Genomic DNA, 25,000 nt, shown 5'->3' on the forward strand with positions numbered 1-25,000 from the left:
GACTCCCACTACAGAGCTAGCCTTCCTCACCAGCTTGTTCAGTTTGACTCTCACTACAGAGCTAGCCTTCCTCACCAGCTTGTTCAGTTTGACTCTCACTACAGAGCTAGCCTTCCTCACCAGCTTGTTCAGTTTGACTCTCACTACAGAGCTAGCCTTCCTCACCAGCTTGTTCAGTTTGACTCTCACTACAGAGCTAGTCTTCCTCACCAGCTTGTTCAGTTTGACTCTCACTACAGAGCTAGCCTTCCTCACCAGCCTGTTCAGTTTGACTCTCACTACGGAGCTAGCCTTCCTCACCAGCCTGTTCAGTTTGACTCTCACTACAGAGCTAGTCTTCCTCACTAGCTTGTTCAGTTCGACTCTCACTACGGAGCTAGTCTTCCTCACCAGCCTGTTCAGTTTGACTCTCACTACAGAGCTAGTCTTCCTCACTAGCTTGTTCAGTTCGACTCTCACTACAGAGCTAGCCTTCCTCACCAGCTTGTTCAGTTTGACTCCCACTACAGAGCTAGTCTTCCTCACTAGCTTGTTCAGTTCGACTCTCACTACAGAGCTAGCCTTCCTCACCAGCTTGTTCAGTTTGACTCCCACTACAGAGCTAGCCTTCCTCACCAGCCTGTTCAGTTCGACTCCCACTACAGAGCTAGCCTTCCTCACCAGCTTGTTCAGTTTGTTGATGTTACCGCCCAGTATACAATGGTGAAGAAGAGGGCGATGGCTACTACAGACTTGTAAATCGACTGACTGCCCTGCAGTCTGACATACTGTGGTCTGTTGGGGAGGTAGTCGGTGATCCAGGTCACCAGGCCACCAGGTCATGGTCCAGTCGCATTACCGTGAGCTTCTCTGCTAGTCGCAGAGGCTCAATGGTATTAAAGGCGCTGGAGAAATCAAAGAACATGCTTCCCTCCACCCCTACACACGCTGCCTCTGTGTGGACTCTGTGGAGCATGCAGATAACGGCCTCCTCTACCCCACGATGTTTGACTGGTGTGCAAACTGTCCAGGGGGTCCAGGGAGTCACTCGCCCCGGGGCTCGAGGTGTGGCAGGACCAGCCTCTCAAAGGTCTTCATGACGTTGTGAGATGTCAGAGCGACTGGCCTGGACTGGGAAAATCATTCAGGCCGGGAGATATATCGTGAGATACAGCCCCGGTCAGGCCGTTTACTGTAGCAGATCAGGCCTCCGACCCAATGGCCAAACTGAGCCTGCTGAGAGGTCCGCCAACTCATCTTCACCGTTGCAACTAAAAACACTGGTCTGACTGACCGGGGGAGGGGGGGGGGGGGGGCATGCAGGCCACTTAGCAGGCCTGGCGACTGGCCTGTAGTCACTGGCCTGTGTCTTAGATGGGGATGTGGTAGGGATTGATGTGTGGGCCGGTGTTGACTGTTCCGGGGGGGGGGGGTTCACATGCCTTCGAGCGACATTGTACTATTGTACTTATTTTATGCCTATTCTGAAGTCTGCACGGTTACATTGCACTACTTTTATTGTCTTTTATACCTATTCTTATGTCTGCAATTTATGCATGTTTTTTTTCATTATGTCGATTTGTGTGCTGATTTTATGTTCCTTTTATACAAATTGCTGTGGTGCACTCTGGACTGCGGTCCATGTGTGAAAAATACTATATAGATAGTTATTCATATTTATTATTGTTATATTGTAGAAATGTATGCATTGAAATGTCTGTGTAAAGTCTCGACGACATTGAAAATGACGGTGATGGGGGCGGGTCCATCAAAGAAAAGCAGGCTATTCTCTGTCCTCGCTCCTCAATGGTGGAACGAACTTCCCATCGCAGTCAGAACAGCCGAAAACCAACAGTTTTAAAAAACACACTTCTTCAATCGATAAAAAAAAAAACGATTAACCTTCGTACTGTCTTTTACTAGTATGCACTCTGCTACTAAATAATCTACCTTGTCTATAGTACTACCTACTATGCTAATATGTCTTTACTACTATGCACTCAAGACTGCAGCACTCAAGTTCCACACTGTTTGACGAACACTGTTACTGACCCTTAGCTGCCAGAGTTGTGCCCTGTAATCCTGCTGATTGTTGTACAGAACTTTTTTTCCACTTTTTCTCCCATTTTATATTTTTTCTCCCATCCCAATTTCGTATCGCCCAATTCAACCCTCCCCTGTCTCGAACGCTGTTTCTTGCCTCCCACAAGCCGGCTGCAATGTGGACTAAGTCATACATAGCACGAGTCCCCTCCGATACTCGAGGTAGCAGCCGTCGCATCTTTTCACCTGCGCGGCGCGATCTTTCAGCGTCAGGGGTCTGGGCTTTGGAGGGGCGCCGCCCCCGTCGCTTCCTGATTCTACTGCGCAGGCGCACCAACCGACCTGTAGGAGTCGCTGTCCACAACGCCCGATCCCCACCCATCAGTTTCCCTCCCCCTAATACTGCCAATGTGAATTAGTACGGACGACCAGCTAAACGGAAAGCAATGTGGAGCGCTGGGATCGAACCCAGCGTCTCCAGCATTCGAGGTGAGCGCCTTGCCCACTGCACCTTTACAACCGCCTGTTGTAAAGAACTTGTAAGTCACTTTGGATAAAAGCATCAGCTAAATGACTAAATGTGATCTGATTTACCAAACGGTGGAGGGGGGTTTTTGTAGGCATCCCAGAGTGTGGTGTAACAGTTTCCTCATGTGTTTACATGAAAGTGTTGAAAGTATTTTGGGTAAGACTCAAGTGCAGAGCCACTCCCCAACCATGATGAAAACAGCCTCACGTTCTCTGTGTTGCTGATTGTTTTACACAGTTTCTTTGAGTTCCCGGTCTGTGTCGGCGCTGGGCGGTAGAGCTGTTTCCCCGAAGCCTGTTTTTGGGCTTCGAACTTCGTCAGGGTTTTTCCGAACGGACGTTCGAACCTTCGTTTTTTAATAAATAAATGCAAATATATATATTTTTTAAAATGTCAAAAAAAAGTTTTTAAATTATATATATATCTGTTTGAAATAAATATCCTCAAACTAAATCCTCAATTTGAATAAAGTGATTAATCTGATTAAATGAGTCTTTATTTTTTATTAAATCCACTTTCTTTCATGAATATAACTCATCAGTTTTAATACTATAATATTAGTGTAGCCTAATCTTTATCTGCAACTGTGAAGAAAGCCCCCATTGGTTTAAACTTTAAACAGAATGAATAGACACATTAAAAAAATATATATATAAAAAAATATATATATTTCTTTATTAAGAATTAAAAATTCAAATGTTGATTTAGAATTCGAACGGCAACGTAACAAACGAAGGTTCGAACGTTTGGGCTCAGCCCTACGGTATGTACACAGCTGTGAACCCCCCCCCCCCCCCGTATCCAAAAGGATACCAGGATATTCCAGGTCTGGAGAACAGGATGTTTTTAGTGGGTGAACAACACTCCAAGGATCGCACCAAGCATTGTTGACTATGAAGCAAACATCTCCGCCTTTGCTTTTTCCCAGAGCGTTCCTGAGTTCAAAAAACGTGACGTGGTGGTCTGGAATGAATTCCGTCAACCAGGTCTTTGAGGCAGATGAGATTTCAGGCATTTGTTTCTCGGTGGAAAGAGGTCCTTGCTCTCAACTTGCACAGCTTGTTATCCAGGGTACATTGGCTAGCAGAATACGAGGAGATGGAGGATGGTTTACATCACATGACATCACATCACATGAAGGATGATTTCCTTTCTCTGTCTTCAGGGAAGAAGAAGTCAAAGTTCCAGACCTTTAAAAAGTTCTTCACCAGGAAAAAGAGGAAGGGGCCGTCGGCATCGGAGGGAGAGGCGGGGCTTAAAGTCAGCCAATCAACTGAGAATGTCAACAACACTCCTGGGAACAACACATTGACGAGGGACGAGGGATCTGGGTGAGACAACTCACCCTAACTACCCTAATCCTAACTAATCTAACTCTTACGACACTAAGCCTAACTGACATAACCCTAACTAAGCTAACCCCAATGACCCTAAGCCTAACCCTAACTAACCTAACCCTAACAACCTAAGCCTAACTAACCTAACCCTTACTACACTAACCCTAACTAACCTAACCCTAACGAATCTAACCCCAATGACCCTAAACCTAACCCTAACTAATCTAACCCTAACTACCCTAAGCCTAACCCTAACTAATCTAACCCTTACTACACTAACCCTAACTAACCTAACCCTTACTACACTAACCCTAACTAATCTAACCCTTACTCTGGGATTAAAGTTCTCCGTCCTACGACGGATTTACGTCAATTTGATTCGGAGTTGCGAATTGGCTACCTGGTTTAAAATATGATTTGTAGAGGCATACAATCTATTTTGATATCGGTATTAGGTAGCCTATATAAATTATATATAATAGCTTAGCCTACATATAGGCCTTTATCGGCTACAACTATGCGACAGTAACTTACGCATATGTAGCACTTGTGTCACTAACAGTAACAGCTGTTCGCCACGGACCAGTTCTAGGTTCGAATGAGGAGAGGAGTAATATACACAGTTAAAGGAGTAGTAGACCAGAGACAAGGTTATAACAGTGACCGGTAATTTATTCACAACAAGCGCGCTAGCTAGACAATTGCAATACATACAAGTGAGGTAAAGTGAAGTATCCCTTTTAGGTTCTTTCATTAACCACTCCTTCTTTCAGGAGGGTTAGTTCGATATCAGGTTCTAGGTTGATTGGATCAACACATTTGGTTCGGTTCAGACGTCTCTGAGGTTATCACTAGCTAAAAGCTAGGTTTAAAGTTGGACATTAGATGTATCCCCTTTTCGTGAGTAACTCATTATCTTTCTTCTGCAATTGCAGATCAGTAAACTCTATAACAGTTTATCATTCAGTAAACTCTATATCAGTTTATCATTTCAATAGGTAAGTGTTTAAACATATTAATTTAAACCTTTAAGTGTGCAGGGAATGCAAGTACCTTATTAGGTGAAATGACCCTTTAAACTCTTCCTTTGCAGGTGTAATACGAACAAAATACCAATAGAAATATTCAAGGTTATAGGAATGCAAATACCTTATCAGGTGAAATGACCCTTTAAACCATCTTTCTTTACAGGAGAACCATCAGCGATTCAACTATAATCAATATGTTATCAGTGAGATTCAAGTATCTTACTGGGTGCATTGACCCTTTAACTCGTCCTCTTTACAGGAGAACATCAGTGGTTCAGGTATCTTATTGGGTGAATTTACAGTACCCTTTAACTCTCCCTCTTACAGGAGAAATATGAGTAGTTCAAGTATCTTACTGGGTGCATTTACCCTTTAACTCTCCCTTCTTACAAGATAAATATCAGTGGTTCAAGTATCTTACTGGGTGCATTTACCCTTTAATTCTCCCTTCTTACAGGAGAAATATCAGTACCCATATATACAATGTGCATCAATCAAATACAAAATACAATATCAAAATACAAAAGGTAAAACGGGGTCAAAAGCCCTTGGAAGTCCTTGTGCTCTCGTTCAATCAGTTCGTATCATAGAAAAGGATATGATGGTCCTTGGAAGTTCTTGTGACTCAAGTTCAATTAGTTAGTTAGTTCCTGATCCACTTCCTCACTGGGAATGAGGAAGGTAATTCACAATCCTACCAGGCTGTTGAGGCAACAGGGTGTTGAGGCAACAGGGGTAATAGATCAGGCGCCGGGTATAGCCCTGATCTAGATCTGAGGTTCAGTGGGTTGGCTCGCCATCTTGTGTCGGTCCGGCACACTGCCTCGTCCCGCGTGGGCACACGCGATGAGTGGTGGTCGGTCGGGACTCCTGGGAACTCTTCCCGGGGGTGGAACGGGGTGCTAGAAAAACCTGGCCTGCGTTATACAGGCATTCAGAAAATAAAAGCTATTTACCATCTTTCATTGCTTCATCATCTTTTCATTGCTTTTAGAATGAATAATCAATCAGGCTACTTTTAGCTATGCTAAGCTAAAGTAGGCTACCTTATCACAGCACGTGGGAATGTCCATTTGTCTTATGCTAGGCTAAAGTGCACTAGCATATGGGAACATTCCTCACATTCCATATTAAACTCTCAAAAGCAGTCAAAATGTATATAGACCATGTTCTTATCATACAGCATATCAATACAATTATAAGTACTTCTGAAATGGTTTCTGTTAAAGTTAGAGGTTCTATGTAGGATTGTAAGTAACTGTCTAACTGTACACAATTGTTTTCACTGACTGTACATAACTGTTTCCACTAGAGGGCGCTATAGGCGGAGCCGCTAATGCTACCACCAGGTGGAGAGTATTTAAGGAGATGTCTCCTCCCCCTCTATCTCTTTCCCACCTGCCTCTCACGGAGAGGAGAACTCATGTACTGCTGCCTTGCCATGTAAATAATAAACCACGCTGATTAAAGGCTGAAGGTAGAAACCATGCCTCTTGACCACATTATTGTCGCCCCATAGCCAGACTCTGTCAACAGTTTCTTTCTAGTTTTCATTTAACCAAATTGAGCTTGGAGCTTCGCTAGCATGACTCAGGATGAAGCTACATTATTAGCTGATTAGCATTGAGCTAGCGATTTTGTACATTCGACAATGAAACAGCACAATATTGATGAAACTCACCAAAACCGCTTCCGGAAGTGGTATGCTCTTTAACTGCAACAATTGACCTAGGACTAATAGGAACCCAAGGAGGACAATACCACTACCTTAGGCATACTGCACCTTATGTGGATACTGTGATACTGTGAATAATGTATATTTCAGTTAGTTAGATAGTAAATTATATTGACCTATTTGTTTACACTGCTTGTGTTGTTTTTACTACCTGTACCCCCCCCCTTCCCCAATACTGCTATGATGCCTCTCAGTATATTTTTACTGTATTTATTTACTGTATATTTTATTCCATTTTTATTCTATTTTACTATACTCTTATCCTAGGCAACTTGATTTGATTTGTTTTATTATTCTAATTCGTGACCTGTTCTGTCTAAATGTTTAAATGTTGAGCGATTTGCAGTGTCAAATTTCCCACGGGATAATAAAAGTATTTCTATTCTATTCTATTCTATTCTAACTTCTTCGGTTTTGTAACTGGGGGAATTTTTTTTTTTTATCCACTTTTTCTCCCATTTTCTATATTTTCTCCCATCCCAATTTCGTATCATCCAATTCAACCCTCCCCTGTCACGAACGCTGTTTCTTGCCTCCCACAAGCCGGCTGCAATGTGGACTAAGTCATACATAGCACAAGTCCCCTCCGGTACTTGAGGTAACAGCAGTCGCATCTTTTCACCTGCGCAGCTCGATCTCTCAGTGGCGAGGAGTAACGCGTGGGAGGCTCACGCTGCCCCCGACACTTCCTGATTCTACTGCGCAGGCGCACCAACCGACCTGTAGGAGTCGCTGTCCACAACGCCCGATCCCCACCCATCAGTTTCCCACCCCCTAATACGGCCAATGTGTATTAGTCTGAACGACCAGCTAAACTGAAAGCAATGTGGAGCGCTGGGCTCGAACAGGCGAGCCCAGCGTCTCCGCATTCGTGGCGAGCGCCTTGCCCACTACGCCACGTAGCCGCCCATAACTGGGGGAATCTTTTATGACTGTTTGATAACTATTTCGTGGCGCTATTTCATCTCGGTTCAATCAGCATTCAGCTGCGTCAGCTTCCGTCAATCTATAATCTTGCATGCCGTATGGCAAGGCTCACCTGCCGTAAGGCAAGGCGTGGACTGTTGTGACACCTATCTCGCGTCATGAGGTAACTTAAAGGGGCAGTGAGGCAATTCAAAGGATTTGGTCAAAACATTGCTAATCTCATATGAATATACATATAACCCAATAACATTAACTATTTATGTTCTTACACAATAGCATTAACTATTTATGTTCCTATAACTAAATAGTTATGAATCTGACACCTGGGTTACACATGACGCATGGCACAGACACGGAGCCCTGCGAAGCCTGCATACAGTAAACTAACTTGATCGTTAATCTAACTGTTGTCCTTGTATCTTTACGCTTATGAAAACATTAAATAATATTTATAGGCTATAGCCTAGCCTACCCTCGTTTGACCATAATAGCCTATTCTCAAATCTCACCGCTGACAGACGAGTATACTACTATACTATACATAGCCTATATCATATCATATTCCTATGTCTCCAAGGAATCGTGGGGCTCTGGGGAAGAAAGGTTATTAGGCTATTTTATTTACAGTAGTCTATTCATGATTTTTGCCATAGCCGGTCTCAGTTATGCTGTGGCTGAGACGGATCGAGATTAATGAAGCTGCTAGGAGACTGTTTCTCTTAAGGCTACGAATTAAAGCCATGAGTGAAAATAACCTACTTCCTTTCTTGACAATAGCCTATAACAATAATACGAGAGAGAGAGCATACAAGAACAATGAATCTCACTGCCATGTATCCTACGCCATGTGTAGCCTGCCTACAGTATGTGATCAATAAAAACTTGAATTTGAATTCCATCACGTCTGTGCGGGAGCTCACAAATAGGCACACAAGCCAACGTTATTAGGCCTAACTATATAGCCTACATCTACTGTATGAACGTCACACAAGAAAATGTGCCTATACGAGTGTCTTAGTGTGCAGCAAGCATTAGAAATAGCTAGTTGAAATGGCCTAATCAAGATTGCAATCAAATCAAAGTTTGGATTTAGCCTGATAGTGATTAATCTTTTCTGAAGCAGGCACTGTCATGCAAAATCAGCTGAAAACACATGTTGTTGTTGTTGTTGTTGTTGTTGTTGTTGTTGTTGTTGTTGTTGTTGTTATTAGGCTATTATAGGCTTCTAACGAAAACACAATTATATGGCTATAATTCTAAAGACGACCTGCCTTAAATTAACCCTGTAGGCTACGGATTTTGAAAATGTAATAGGATACACACCTAGGCTATATGACGCACCCCCGCGGGATTGACTTTGCCATAAATCATAGGCTGATATACGCTACATTCTCTTTAAAAATATACATTTTACAGGACAGAAGTAATAAAGATTTAATCACTTTTATTATTTTAAACTTGGTCTGATCGACCTTCAGCAGAATCAGCATACATAGACAATGAACTGCTAACGCTATTAAATAAAAATATACAATAAGAATATGACTTATTGACAGGCGGCTGGGTGGCGCAGCGGACTAAGCGCTCGTCACCAACGCGAGAGACACTGGTATCGAATCCGGCTGTCAGCGTTGCCTCCGGCTTGGCCGGCCGTCATACTGGCTCGATTGGCAGAGTCAGCGGGAGGGAAGCCGGTGGGTGGGTCCGGGTCGTTGTGGACAGCGACTCCTACAGTTCGGTCGGGGCGCCTGCACAGCGAGGGAAGGATCTGGAGGGAGGTAGTGTGACCTTCCACACGCTACACTCTCCCAGTGAGAGTCCGCGCCAGGCCCGGACTGGCCATCGGGACGTTCGGGACGAATCCCGATGGGCCGGAAGTAAAGTGGGCAGGTCCAAATATTTTATTTTTTTTTATTTTATTTTTTTTGATGGGGGGGTTCCACTGGCCCATTTAGTCCACTCTGATCGGCCCACTTTGGTAGGGTAGGGCTGAAAAAGTTAGATGTAAAAATGAAAATTGCCACAGAAAGATGCTTAAAAATAGCCTACTAGCTCTTGCAGTGATTTCAGTCATCTCCCAGACTACATGGTCTGTACAGCGGGCCGGTGTGTGCCAGTGTGAGTCGGTGTGTGGGCCACTAATGTGGGTCGGTATGTGGGCCGGTGTGTGGGCCGGTGTGTGGGCCAGTGTGTGGGCCAGTGTGTGAGTCGGTGTGTGAGTCGGTGTGTGGGCCGGTGTGTGGGCTGGTGTGTGGGCTGGTGTGTGGGCTGGTGTGTGGGCTGGTGTGTGGGCTGGTGTGTGGGCCACTAATGTGGGCTGGTGTGTGGGCCGGTTAAATTCCATAGTATGCATGCTTGCTCGCACAGAAACAGTCCATCCAGATGATGTAGCCTACACAGCGCGCTACTACAGATACACTACCCAGAGCGCAACGACACACATAGGTGACAATAGTGTGTGTGCGTGTGTGCGCATGGGCCGGAGTGACTCTGAGCGTCTCAGGCTGAATTTGTGTCCCCTAGCCTATCCGTGACATCGAACGAGAGAAACTCAATGCCATTTGGAGAATACCGTAGCTGTTTGAATGAAGATTTGCTTCTGTGTCATCTAAGGCTGACCCCTATTAGTCGAATAGTCGACTAATCGATCGAAAGCAGCTGTAGTCGACTGCCAACCTCTTAGTCGAATGCAAAAAAAAATAATAATCGAATTTTTTATTTTATTTATTAAAAAAAATATATCATTCTTTCCAAAAGAAAAGAGGCCTAGAAGCGTGGCTAACACTAATGGCACGCATACCAGAGGCTAACTGCCTAAGAAAACAGGCACAGAGGCACTGAAAGAGGATTTCACCCATCTAATGAACACACTAGACTAGACAAATATCAAGATGTATCCATCAGTGGACCAATTGCATGCTTTTGCAGAGGACTAACGACTAACATTGGGAGGGGAGAAAAACGGAAAAAGAAGGGGAAAAAAGATAATTAAAAAAAATAAAAAAATAATATGACTTATTGAAAAAATCGAACCACAACTACCCTAAGCCTAACCCTAACTAATCTAACCCTTCATACACTAACCCTATAATCTACGCCTAACCCTAACTAATCTAACCCTAACTACCCTAAACCTAACCTTAACTAATCTAACCTAACTACCCTAAACCTAACTAATCTAACCCTAACAACACACTGACTCACTCTGGGAGAGACACGTGGAGAGGAGATGAGGAGAAGCGATTTGTGGAGCTTTGGGAAGTTTCATGTCACTTCCTGTTTTGACTTTTCCTCCTGTTTCCCAAAGGTCAAGGGTCAGTCTGGGCAGCAAGGCTGTGTCACATGACTCAATCTTCGTCTCTGAAGTGTCAGAGGCCAAGGAGGCTCTGGGGGCGTCGCAGGACAGCGTCCATGGGAAGGTGAAGTCATTACAGGTACCAACACACACACACACACACACACACACACACACACACACACACACACACACACACAAACACACACACACACTAGGGTTACCACCCATCCCGTAAAATACGGAATCGTCCCGTAATTGGAAACTAAAAGACGCATTCCGTATTGAACTGATACGGGACGCACCTTGTCCCGTATTTTAAGGTCGGGGATGTGAGAGCTCCGCTGTCCGCAAGTCAGACAGTGTTGCCAGTATTGTGAGAGAAATCAGCCAACCGACCTACAAAAACAAGCCAAAAACAAGCAAAATTGTGTCCAAAAGTTGCGGAAAAAAGTAAACAGAATTGGCAACTCTGCTATGATGGGCGTGCGCTCAGCAGCTCACGACCAATGAGAATTAGCGCTTTCACGTTGCTCCAGAAGTACAGTTTTTGTAGGTCGGAGATAAAGCTGGGAACGAGGTTAGTACAGACCTGAGTGGGAAGAGGCAAATCCCTGGCTTGATAGCGTCAGTGGAGATGTTTATAAAGCAAACTGCAAAGTATGTAGTAGGTGTGTGTTTTCTGTGGCACATGGTGGACTGACTGACGTCAGACAGCATGCCTCAGGAGAGCAAAAATATTCCCGAAATATAAGAACGCAAAGAAAGGACCCAAGCACAGGTGTCACAGTTCTTCATGACTGAAACATCTCCTGAGATTGATTCGGTATGGGCTATTACATCTTATTTATCTGGTTGTGTTTTTAACTAGATGTCAGTATTTCTATTTACCTGCCCTGGCAGTCAGGAGCCTACATATTGGCTGCTGATGTGGGCATAGTCTTCTAGGGGCTATTTCAGTTTACTAATATAGTTGATTGTTCATTAGTGTTGAGTTTTTAAAGTCTAATAAATAAACATGTATTTATATTAATCAATATAATTAAATAGTGTGCCCATTTAAACTCTTATGTTGTTATGCTCATCTGGAAAACGGAATTCTTCATAATGGATTAACAGTTAATAAATACATAAATAATATAATTCATGAATACATAAATGCAAAAATACTTAAACATAGATAAATAGTGTTCAGACAACAATATAAAAGTCATACTGTTCAATTTCATTTCGTTTAAATTTGATCATCCCACTCCTCCCCTCTAGGTTACTGCAGCTGAGGTGACACAGGTATACCACACGGTTAAACACAACCTCAGCTACAACAGTGCTGACTGTTTGTTTTCTATGCATTTCAGGAGTTTGGGGGGCTGGCTCCCCAAAATAATTAAATAACATAACCCTAACCCTAACCCTAAAACCGAAATAAAGTAAAAAAAAGAAAATTGTTACAAAATCCGCCCATTTTCGCCTAAAAACCGCATGCTCGATTACAGGTGTCCCTTATTTCTATTAGTGAAAGGTGGCAACCCTAACACACACACACACACACACACACACACACACACACACACACACACACACACACACACACACACACACACACACACACACACACACACACACATAAACATGAACAAACACACATAAACATGAACAAACACACTCACTCACTCCCTCCCCCTCCCTCTCTCTCTCCCCCCTCTCTTCCACTTTGTCTCTTTCTTTCTCTCTTTCTCGCTCTCTTCCTCCCCCTCTCTTTCCCACTTTCCCTCCCCCCTCTCTCTCTTCCTCTTTCTCTCTCTCTCCTGCTTTCTCTCTCTCTCTCTCTCTCTTCCTATCCCCTCTCTCTCCCACTTTCCCTGTGCTTGAAACAAGTCAAATAATCTACCAGTGCAGTAAGCAAATTTGGCTTGGCAAGATTTCTTGAAATAAGTAAAAAAAAAAAAAATACCTAGGGTTCTCTCTCCTGATTGGATAAAGTGGGAAGGGAAGGGATAGGCTACCAGGACATGTATTCAGTGTTTACTGCAGAGCGGAGGGACTGGGAGACAAATCGTCGTTGCACAACTTTTAAGTGGCTTTGGATAAAAGCGTCCGCTGAAGCGTCAGTGAAATGTAAATAACGGCGTCGAGAAGGACGACATGAATCACAGGACCAGTGGTGATGAACTAGTTGTACTAGTTTGCTAGTTGCCGTCTACGGATGTTGTTTAGGTCGTGCCTGTGCTCGTCCTGTGCTGTCGCACAGGGTGTCCTGTGTTTGTCTCGTTGTTATGTTTACCTGTCTAGGATACTCCTTGTATTGATGATCATTATAGGGAGGTGTAGTCTGACGTCACTGGTTGTTCCACCCGTATAGGGATTTAGCATTGGGAAAATGGATTATCGGCTATTGTAACAATTCTGCCGCATGAACATTGGCAAGCTTTCCATTTTTGCACAAAATGAGTTCCCTTCTACCACTAACATTATTGTTTAAGCATTTTTGGTTGAAATAAAGGTAGTTATAAGGTTTTTAATTTGTTGTAAAAAAAAGAACTACAATTACCAGTAGGCAGCCTGTTGTTCAGTAGCCAGTAGGCAGCCTGTTAGGCTGTCGCCAAACAACGTCACAGCAAGCTGATATCAAGCTAGCTAGCTAGCTAACGTTAAGATTACCTAGCTAAACGTACTAGACGTTAGCAATGTCTACTGTCGTGAACCATTTTAAATTGGGGCATGTAGAGGAGTTTCGGGAACGAGTAAAATGTGCAGGTCCTCTTCTCAGACCTGTGGGGCAAAGCACTGCACACGCAAGCACTGCACACGCATCATGCCGGCTAGAAAGCTAGCTAGCTACATGGCCCATTGATACCACGATAGCTAACTAACGTTACAAGCTCAAAAACCTTATAACTACTACTACTACTGTCGTGTCCATAAGTTCCCTGGCAGATTACTTTGTTTGTGAGGACAAAGGTATACAAAGAGGAGAGAACCATTTTAAATCAGGGCATGTTAGGAGTTTCGGGAATGCCGGCTAGCAAGCTAGCTAGCTACTAACGTCATGTAAAAAACAATATAAACTATACACAATATGTACACTGAAACAATGATTTACATTAGTATTTACCGTGATTTAATATGCAGAGAAATAACGTTATATGATTTAAATTATAAATACAAATGTGGTTGTGGCTTTTACAAATAGTGGTTAGCTTTAGAGATAAATGGCTATGATCACCGGAGCACTAGTTGTTTGCAAGTGTAGCTGTACAATGAGCTGTAGACCAGCCTGTAACACTAGTGTTGGGTGAAACAGATACTAGCCACAGATTCAGGGTCAGTTATTTTCCCATTGTACGAATTGTTAAGCTTATGGAATGTAAGGGAAATCTGATCCTAGGTCTGTGACTACAGGCAGGAGGCTACGCTGTGGTGACGTCAGTCAGCAGTGCCAAATAGCAGTGTAGTTTCCCAGCGAACAAAAACATAAACGTTGTTATTTTGCTACCTTTACGATTAATTGCGTATATTTTCATGTTGAGCTATAGATTGTGGATAAATACGCACAGAAAGGTACACCATGCCAACGTTAATGCTTTATTTATCTAAAACGAGCCGATTTAGAAATGGTCAATGGGGAAATACATTAAAGGAAAACTCCAACATTTTGGGAAATTAGCTTATTTGCCATCTACCCTGGAGTTAGACAAGAAGATACATACCCTTTTTCTTCTCTGTGCATGCAGTAGGAGTAGGGAGAACACGCACCGTTAGCCTAGCTTAGCGTCAGTCACTGGAAGTAGGTTCCTCCATTAGCCTAGTTCCAAACGTCTTCCTACTCCTACTGCATGCACAGAGAAGAAAAAGGTATGTATCTTCTTGTCTAACTCCAGGGTTCCCAAAATGTTGGAGTGTTAAGATACATACTTTTTTCTTCTCTGTGCATGCAGTAGGAGTAGGAAGACGCACACCGTTAGCCTAGCTTAGCGTCAGTCACTGGAAGTAGGTTCCTCCATTAGCCTAGTTCCCAACGTCTTCCTACTCCTACTGCATGCACAGAGAAGAAAAAGGTATGTGTCTTCTTGTCTAACTCCAGGGTAGATGGCAAATAAGCTAATTTCCCAAAATGTTGGAGTTTTCCTTTAAGTGGAACAGAGGGTGGAACAGAAAAAAACGTAAATGACGTAACCACTACACCTCCCTATTATTATTATTATTATTATTATTATTATTATTATTATTATTATTATTATTATTATTATTATTATTATTATTATTATTATTATTATTATTATTATTATTATTATTATTATTCCTTCATTGCCCATCTAAAGTTTCTTCGCTGTTTGTCCTATGGCTTTTACTGTGGGAGTTTTTCCTGATCATCATTGGGAGTTCAGGGGGTGTTGTACCTCTGTGTGCCTGTGAAGCCCATTGAGACATGTGCTGTGTTTTTGGACAAGACAAATAAATAAGATAAGTTAAGATATTCCTCTATTGATCCCCTTGGGGACATGCAGGCGTCATAGCAGCGTGGGGGAGGGGGGAGGGTGGGGGGGGGGGGGGGTACATGTATGGGCAGGGTAATAGTAGAAAGACATAAATGAAAATATGAGAAGAATAAACAGTGTAAACAATATAATTAACTCTGAATATAAAAAGAAGAGAAAAATAAGATCAGTTATATTAGTTACAATAAATATAGGCAATAAAGAATTTGAATCTGAATATATACTATGAGTAAAAAGTAAAGAGTAAACGCAAGGTACCCAAACTGTACTTATCCACCCTATGGCCCAGACACATACACGCACGCACGCACGCACGCACGCACGCACGCACGCACGCACGCACGCACGCACGCACGCACTCACTCACTCACTCACCCACTCACTCACTCACTCACTCACTCACTCACTCACTCACTCACACACACAGTGTGGGGGCGACAGTGGCTCGGGAGGTAGAGCAGTCATCTGGTAATCCGGAGGTTCTCTGTTCGATTCCCACTCCTCCCGGGCAGCAGGTCGAAGTGTCCTTGAGCCAGGCACTTAACCCTTGGACTTAACACTTAACCTTTTGGATAAAAGCTCTATATAAATGCAGCCATTTACCATTTCCACCCACCCCTCTGGAACAGCATGCCCACGTCCATCAAACCTGCCCCCTCCATCGAGTCTTTTAAATCTAAACTCAAAACCCATCTATACTCCCTATAGCCTTCCCTGACTCACTCTGACTCTTGCCTCGCTTGTTGACGTGTTGTTTTGTTTCTTTGTCTGTCCGTTGGTTGTTTATATTTTCAGTTTATTCTATACTTTAGCACTTTTCTTTGTTTTTAGCTATGCGACTTACTGTGAAGCACTTTGGTTGACAATAGGGATGTTCGATATTGGCTTTTTTACCGATACCGATATACCGATATTGTCCAACTCTTAATTTCCGATACCGATATCAACCGATACCGATATATGCGGCGTTTCAAGTCAAGTCAAGTCAAGAGTTTTATTTGTCACGGCATACAAGTATACAATGAAATGCGGGTGGCCTTGCCCGCAACGATGTGCAATACAGTGGTACAACATATAATAGAATCCAATAAAAACAACATTGTGCAATAAACAGGTAATATAGTGGGACATCTCGGTATCTGTACATAGTTATTTACAGAGCATGTAGGACATGCTGGGTCCTTTGGTAGTGCAATACACTGTTACTGTTGCTATACTATTTTTAAAGTGACCTTTCCTTTGTGGCCATAAGTGTGGGCGTGTGCAGCATGAGTGTGTGCCTGCTCATGTTAAAGTGGCTGCTAGTGTGCGAGCGTGCACAGCGTGCGTGTCGTGTGTGTGCTCATGTGTGCTTGTGTTTCCCCCCCCCCCCCCAAAACGGAATAATTTCAGGTAATTAACATTACATATCTCTTGTCGTGGAATTAACACAACATTATGCATACTTTTGACAATAAATACAATCAGAATTAGTTCTTACTTGCTTGCCTGGGTAAATAAAGGTTAAAAAAAAACGTTTTTTTTTTTTTCGTTTTGAGAACCGATACCGATAATTTCCGATATCACATTTTAATGCCAATATCGGCCGATAATATCGGTAGGCCGATAATATCGGACATCCCTAATATAAATACATTTGATTGATTGATTGATTGATTGATTGATTGATTGATTGATTGATTGATTGATTGACACCCGTCACGTGTGTCCTCAGCACCAGCTGAAGCAGGCCATGCGGCTGGGCTCCCCTCCCTCTGTGATGTGGGAGAAGAAGACTGAGGACCCCGGGACTCTGTCTGAAGACGACGGCCTACCCTGCAGCCCTCCGGAGTACACCACCTCTCTACACACCCTGAGGGTACACACACACACACACACACACACACACACACACACACACACACACACACACACACACACACACACACACACACACACACATAAACATGAACAAACACACATAAACATGAACAAACACACTCACTCACTCCCTCTCCCTCCCTCTCTCTCTCCCCCCTCTCTTCCACTTTGTCTCTTTCTTTCTCTCTCTCCCCCCTCTTTCTCGCTCTCTTCCTACCCCTCTCTTTCCCACTTTCCCACTCCTCCCGGGCAGCGTGTTGAAGTGTCCTTGAGCAAGACACTTAACCCCCTAACTGCTCCCAGTGAGCAGGTCGGCACCTCGCTTGCGTCGGTGTGCGAATGTGTGGTGAGTGAACGGGTAAAGATGTGAGGAACAAATTGTAAAGCGCTTTTGGATAAAAGCCGCTATATAAATGCAGTCCATTTACCATGTACACACACACTGTGTGAACTGAAGCCACTTCAGAAGCCGTCCAGTCACGGTCAGATGAAGAGGGTATTTTTAGTGTCGCTGTATCAATAGATCTGCATCTGTCAGAAGGTTGAACCTTGACCCCTGCGCTCTGTGTCATACGGAGGTCGCGCCCTACAGGCCGTCTCATACGCAGAGTCCAGTCTGAAGACTGACAGGATGCAGCAGACCTCCTCAGCGGTGTCCACACTGTCTGTCCCTACCTAGCGTTGACAGTCTTCCTCACAGTCGGCCTCCCGAGGAAGACTTGGGTGTGTAGACTAATTGCGCCGGCTGGAAGGTATTTTTTCAACAGAATCGATAGCTGTGCATGTGACTCTGAGAGGAGCGTTCCACTGCATGCCATCGATTTGTTTTGGACGATACAGCGGGGTCAGCCGTATGTTCCCACATTTCTATGGTTTTTCTCAAAACGAGGCCCCATGTTCCCACAGCCGTATGTTCCCACATTTCTATGTTTTTTCTCAAAACGAGGCCCTATGTTCCCACAGCCGTATGTTCCCACATTTCTATGGTTTTTCTCAAAACGAGGCCCTATGTTCCCACAGCCCTATGTTCCCGGGTGTTGTCTACTACCAGAGGACAATTGAATAATAGATTGGGTGTAATTGGCTACAAAATTAAGAGAAATGGGGATCAAATCTGATACAACATTTTGAAAAAAGGAAAATGTGGGAACATAGGGCTGTGGAAACATAGCACCGATACAGCAACCCTATAGACGCTTTCACTGGAATTCTGTTGCTAGGGAACGGTTTGAACCCAAGTGTATCTCCTGTCAGCTATTACATTAGGAAAACTCTGCAACAGGCCATAAACTTAGAATACAAGGACTAGCCTGCTATTTAGTCTCGTCACCAGTGTCCCGGCAGATCTTTAAACAGTCTTAAAATGTCTTAAAATTGTTTGGCTATTTCAAGGTCCAAAAATGTCTAAATTCTTTCGGAGAGGAAGTATTACATTTTGATCTGTATGAAAACAATGAGGATAGATATTGTAACATTTCCAAGACCGGGGATAAATCAATACAATTAATTGTCAGTTATAACGACTACTAGAGGAAGTGCGAGAGTCCACACTGGCAGAAATCTAAAACGACGGAGTCTAGCCCTCTGGCAGAGCTGCCAGAGATTACATGTCAAATAATAACACTCCTACACCTGTACACATAGGGCTATTACAATATGTATGTATTCATTATTCCTCTTTTCAACCTGCGGGCACGTCGGGCGTGTCTGGACATGTGAAAAGAACATCATTAATGCGAGTTGAACGGAGCGCGACGTATGCAGTTTGTTTACCCAGGAAACCTCCCAATTCTGAAAAACTGTCGGATATTTCCGCTTTACTTTATTAGATTAATTTGATTTCTTTTTGGTCATTCTTCTCGAAACTATTTAGAAAATGCTCTGGAATTAATCTGGTTTAGTCTATAATTGACTCTATGGTGGGTTCAAGGGGCGGAGAAACACAAGTAGGCCTACTGTATGTGAAGAGAGATGTGACTGTTCGCATCCTTCTGCTGTTCCAGCAGTTATGTTAATATTCAGCCATATCTGCCTGATGTTATTCATCACACTATTTCCTGTACAGTCAGACCTGTAACACCACTATATTGCATTCATACAGAGCTTTTATCCAGAAGCGCTTTACAATTCTTTGTTCCTCACATTCACCCATTCACTCCCACGGGCCACGTTCACACACCGACGGCGGAGGCGACCATGCAAGGTGCCGACCTGCTCATCGTGAGCGGTTAGGGCAGGGGTCAGCAACCTTTACTATCAAAAGAGCCACTTTTCCCTCGTCCCACAAAATAAAATGCTCAGGGAGCCGCACAACCTATTTACCCTTAAAATGAAGATAACACAGTGTATAACGTTTTATATATCCCCAAGCATACCCCACATTTAGCATAAAACGCCTGACAATTGCATACCCAAAGTAATTTGCGATTTATTATACTTTATACTTATAGCACACAGTTTGTTGCATTAATGGGATTATAAAGCAACAAAAAGAAAATTTTCGACTTTTTAATTGCTGTTTTTACCTGTTTTTACCAAAGGAAAACCTCAAACTCTTATGAAGAGGAGAAGAAAATACTGGCTGTGTAGACCTATTTTTAAATAAAACACAGAAGAGGAGACAAAACACTGGTGTCTGTAGACCGACTTTGAAATAAAACCCTGAACTATTCAGGTATATTTGAGTCCTTCCCTTATTTGTGGAACATTTATAAAATAGAAAGTAGTCCACTTTGAAAAAAGAATACCATGTGTAGACCTACTTTGAAATAAAACACAGAAAAGGAGAAAAAACACTGGCATCTGTAGACCTACTTTGAAATAAAACCCTGAACTATGCAGCTCTATTAGAGTCCTTCCCTTATTTGTGGAAAATCTATAAAATAAAAAGTACATTTTTCATTTGTTTGCAAATTTCGCACCACATATCAGGCATACAGGTAAGCCTTTTGTTGACTAAATATCTTAGTTGATGAAATATTTTTTCATTTCAGTGTCACAGTATGACAGCGATCTCAAAAAAAAATAAAAAATTTGGCCAGGGAGCCGCAGCTGATTGGCTAAAGAGCCGCATGCGGCCTCGAGGCCGCAGGTTGCTGACCCCTGGGTTAGGGGTTAAGTGTCTTTGCTCAAGGACACTTCGAGACGCTGCCCGGGAGGAGTCGGGATCGAACCAGAATTGATTACCAGACGACCGCTCGACCTCCTGAGCCACTGTCGCCATAGTATTGGTAGTCACAATATTGCAATATTACCTTTTTTCTACTATAAATTATGTCCCCAATGCAAAACTTTTAACATCTACAATAAAGATATTTATATATATATATATCATCTGTTTTATCTAATAAGATAACGTATTCAGTCTGTTCACCTCACTCCAATAATTTTTATTGCAGTAAAATGGGATTTGTCAAGCTAAAAACTATTACTCAGTAATACTAATCTATATATTTTATACCCAGTTGAATCACCTGTACATTGTATATTACTATTGTACTTTACTGTTACATCTGCACTCAGAACTTTAAGATATTAACTTTAAAGTAATTCAATTTGAAGTTGAGAATTTGTCCAGATACTCTCCTCTCGTATCCTTTTCTCTTATAAACAGTATAAACAGTGTAAACAATAATAATTAACTCTGATGATAAGAATAAGAGAAAAATAAACAGTGTAAACAATATAATGAACTCTGATGATAAGAATAAGAGAAAAATAAACGGTGTAAACAATATAATGAACTCTGATGATAAGAATAAGAGAAAAATAAACGGTGTAAACAATATAATGAACTCTGATGATAAGAATAAGAGAAAAATAAACAGTGTAAACAATATAATGAACTCTGATGATAAGAATATGAGAAAAATAAACGGTGTAAACAATATAATGAACTCTGATGATAAGAATAAGAGAAAAATAAACGGTGTAAACAATAATAATGAACTCTGATGATAAGAATAAGGGAAAAATAAACGAGGTGCAGGAGGCGAGGGTCTGTCGCCACCGCGATGTTTCTCCGAGCGTAACGATGATCCACGCATGAATTAATGAAACCACGAGTGTGAAGCTGACACAGCTGGTGGTGATTAACTGATTAGAAGGCCTCATCCAGCTGAGGGACACACTTCAAAGTGGGGGTTAAATGCACAGTCTGACGTTGGGGAAAACCCAGCTCGTTTCAGACAGATGTTGCTGCGCTCCCTCGCCCAGACTGCTGTCACGGAGAGCGCTCAGAGCTGCTTAGACGTGGTCAGAGGGGGCGGAGGCACAGGCGTGATTTAATGACAAAAATGGACACTGAAATTACACTGCACCAGTGGGTCTGTGTATAGACACCCCCTCCCCCTCCCCCACCCCACCTCCACCATCACAACCGCCCGTCTCAGTTGTTGAGCCACGGGATCGCCAGACAGGCACAGGTGGAAAGAATTCAACTCGCGCCCCATGAAGTTATGAATCCTTTAGCATAAAGATGTCACTATATCCTAGATGTACTGCCCTCTCTCTCTCTCTCTCTCTCTCTCTCTCTCTCTCTCTCTCTCTCTCTCTCATCTCTCTCCCTCTCTCTCTCTCTCTTGCTCTGTATCCTCTTTGTCTCTCTCTCTCTGTCTCTCTCTCTCACATTCACTGTCTCTCTCTGTATATCTCTCTCTCACTGTCTCTCTCTCTCTCTCTCTGTATCTCTCTCTGTCTCTGTCTCTCTCTCTCTGTCTCTCTCTCTCTCTCTCTCTCTCTCTCTCTGTCTCTCTCTCTCACATTCACTGTCTCTCTCTGTATATCTCTCTCTCACTGTCTCTCTCTCTCTCTCTCTCTGTATCTCTCTCTCTGTCTCTGTCTCTCTCTCTCTCTGTCTCTCTCTCTCTCTCTCTCTCTCTCTCTCTCTCTCCCTCTCTCTCTCTGTCTCTCTCTCGCTCCCTCTCTCTCTGTCTCTCTCTCTCTCTCATCTCTCTCTCTCTGTATCTCTCTCTCTCTCTCTCTCTCTCAGGTTCAGCAAAACAGTTCTCTCAGTCTGGAGGGACAGACAGTGATGAGGATCAGGTAACACACACACACCACACACACAGACACACACACACACAGACACACAAACACTTGCTTGCGGCTGTCCATTGTTGTTGAAGATGACATCACTTCCATTGTGGTGCTTTGTGTGAACTTGTGACTGTCGTTGCTGACGGTGGTGCCTACTGGAGGTGACTGTGAAGCACAATCCTTCACCCACAGTGAGGGCTGCTGGGTGTTGTAGTCAGATCAGATTCAGATTCCTTTATTAAGCCATTTGTGTAAAACACATTGGTAATTGTTGCAGCATTACAGTGTATGCATTTTTCATTTATTTTTTCACAGTAACGACAACACAGACACAGGACAAAAAACAGTGCAGTAGAGGATTAATCAATTAAAATACATAAATATATATATATATATATATATATATATATATATATATATTATATATATATATATATATATATATATATATATATATATAAAGTGTAAAGTGCAAGAGTTCCAGTAAAGACTAGTGCAGTGCAGTCAGTCACAGTGTCATTGTGCCAGTGTCACTTGGGGGCAGAGGAGGGGGGGGGGGGGGGGCATTGATCAGCCTGGCGGCTGAGGGGAAGAAGCTCAGTCTGTGACAAGCTTTCACAGCCTTTGGGATCCTCAGCCTTCTCCCAGAGGGGAGCAGGGTGAAGAGGCTGTGTCCGGGGTGGGATGGGTCGGCCATGATCTTCCTCGCCCTCTTCGCCTTCTTCCATACTGGTGATGATCGTTGTAGTCCATACTGGTGATGGGTGTTGTAGTCCATACTGGTGATGGGTGTTGTAGTCCATACTGGTGATGAGTGTTGTAGTCCATACTGGTGATGGATGTTGTAGTCCATACTGCCTGGTGATGGGTGTTGTAGTCCATACTGGTGATGAGTGTTGTAGTCCATACTGGTGATGGATGTTGTAGTCCATACTGCCTGGTGATGAGTGTTGTAGTCCATACTGCCTGGTGATGGGTGTTGTAGTCCATACTGCCTGGTGATGAGTGTTGTAGTCCATACTGGTGTACTTTTTTAACACAGAACCATATCTGTGGAACTCTGCTACAAAATGGCCACAAAAAGACTACAATTCCCATGGTTAAAAATATCCAAAATGGTCGCCCTCAGCGGATAGAATTGACCAAATCGAAAAGTTAAATCTATCTAATGACACTTTTAACCTATTGCTAAACTAACGTATTGATGATAATATACATTCTACATGCTGTTGTGACATGTTTATGATGTTAATACTTGAATACGTTTGAAATAAAAATCGCTACTTTTATACAACACTCTGAAAAATATTGATTTATGACCAGATGTCATTTCGGGACCGGTACCGAAGAGGGAGAAGGTTGAAAAGATTACAGTTAAATGTTAGTAGAAGGTGGTTTTTGAGTCTGGAACAAGAGCTCAGTGTGAGATTTAACTAAAGCCCATCTAGGGACACACGTTGTAAATTAGTATAGACAATAAATGTTATGATACGTGGCATCGGACTCTGTTGAATGGTCAATGTTTATATATCTGGTCTTATTCAAATAAGCATTTCACTAAACTAAACTAAACTAAAATAAGATAAGATAAACTAAGCTAAGCTAAGCTAAGCAAAGATAAACTAAACTAAGCTAAGATAAACTAAACTAAATGAAGCTAAACTAAGCTAAGCTAAACTTAAACTAAACAAACTAAACAAAGTTAATCTAAGATAAACTAAACTAGTCTAAGATAAACTAAACAAACTAAGCTAAACTAAACTACAACTAAAATGAGCTAAACTAAAATGATCTAAACTAAACAGTTTTCTGCCAGAGAAGTGTTGACATATCTCTGTTCCACACTCCGTTTGGTGTCACGTAGCCAGGCTGCAACACCACAACTCTTCTACAAACATATCCCTTACCTTAAGCCTAACATTAACCCTAACCTAGAATAATGATGTTTTTTGTTTGTTTTCTCCGAAGTGACAACAAACTAGGGCCATAAACTAATTAGGGTGTGTGTGTGTGTGTGTGTGTGTGTGTGTGTGTGTGTGTGTGTGTGTGTGTGTGTGTGTGTGTGTGTGTGTGTGTGTGTGTGTGTGTGTGTGTGTGTGTGTGTGTGTGTGTGTGTGTGTGTGTGTGTGTGTGTGTGTGTGTGTGTGTGTGTGTGTGTGTGTGTGTGTGTGTGTGTGTGTGTGTGTGTGTGTGTGTGTGTGTGTGTGTGTGATTTCTCATGTGACTGGTCTGCTCTAAACAGGTCATGATTAGATCTCACGGTGAACAACATCTTTCCTTTCTGCTCAAACTGACCTGAGATCTGTCTGTCTGAGCAGATTGCAGAATGGGTACAATACAGTACAGCTCAATACACACAATTGTTAAGGGGATGCAGACCAGAGAAAGACTTTCGTCTTGTTTACATCAGGGTCCCCCATTTTCAATTCATAATGACATTTATGACATACACGACATACAGATAATACAGTACTGTTTATGAGACAGAGATCCTAAAAGAAAATATATTAGGGGTGTAAAGGTACACGTATCCGTACCGTACAGAACGCCTGTGTAGTGTACCGAACGAATACAACGGTATGTTAACACATCCACCGCCGTTCACGTTGTACAGCGTTATTGCCCGCCATGCGTTGTCTGTCTGCCAAACCACGCTGTACAGCGATATTGATATCATATTTCATTTTTTCGCCATGGCATTCATAATTCAGCCACCCAGCCTCTGGTGATA

The 25,000-nt window shown here is 42.8% G+C and overlaps 1 protein-coding gene across 1 annotated transcript in view; it reads left to right on the forward strand.

The window, feature by feature from the left end:
• Positions 1 to 25,000, forward strand: part of LOC311242533 (uncharacterized protein) — a 133,286-nt gene that overhangs the window by 78,974 nt on the left and 29,312 nt on the right. The window contains exons 3-6 of the mRNA XM_084331491.1: positions 3,717 to 3,882; positions 10,886 to 11,012; positions 17,087 to 17,230; positions 22,223 to 22,275. Of these exons, the coding sequence (XP_084187617.1) occupies positions 3,717 to 3,882; positions 10,886 to 11,012; positions 17,087 to 17,230; positions 22,223 to 22,275 (490 nt within the window). The remainder of the gene's footprint in view (positions 1 to 3,716; positions 3,883 to 10,885; positions 11,013 to 17,086; positions 17,231 to 22,222; positions 22,276 to 25,000) is intronic.

Source organism: Notolepis coatsorum, assembly GCF_963971535.1.
Source record: "Notolepis coatsorum genome assembly, chromosome: 16".
Classification (NCBI taxonomy): Eukaryota; Metazoa; Chordata; class Actinopteri; order Aulopiformes; family Paralepididae; genus Notolepis; species Notolepis coatsorum.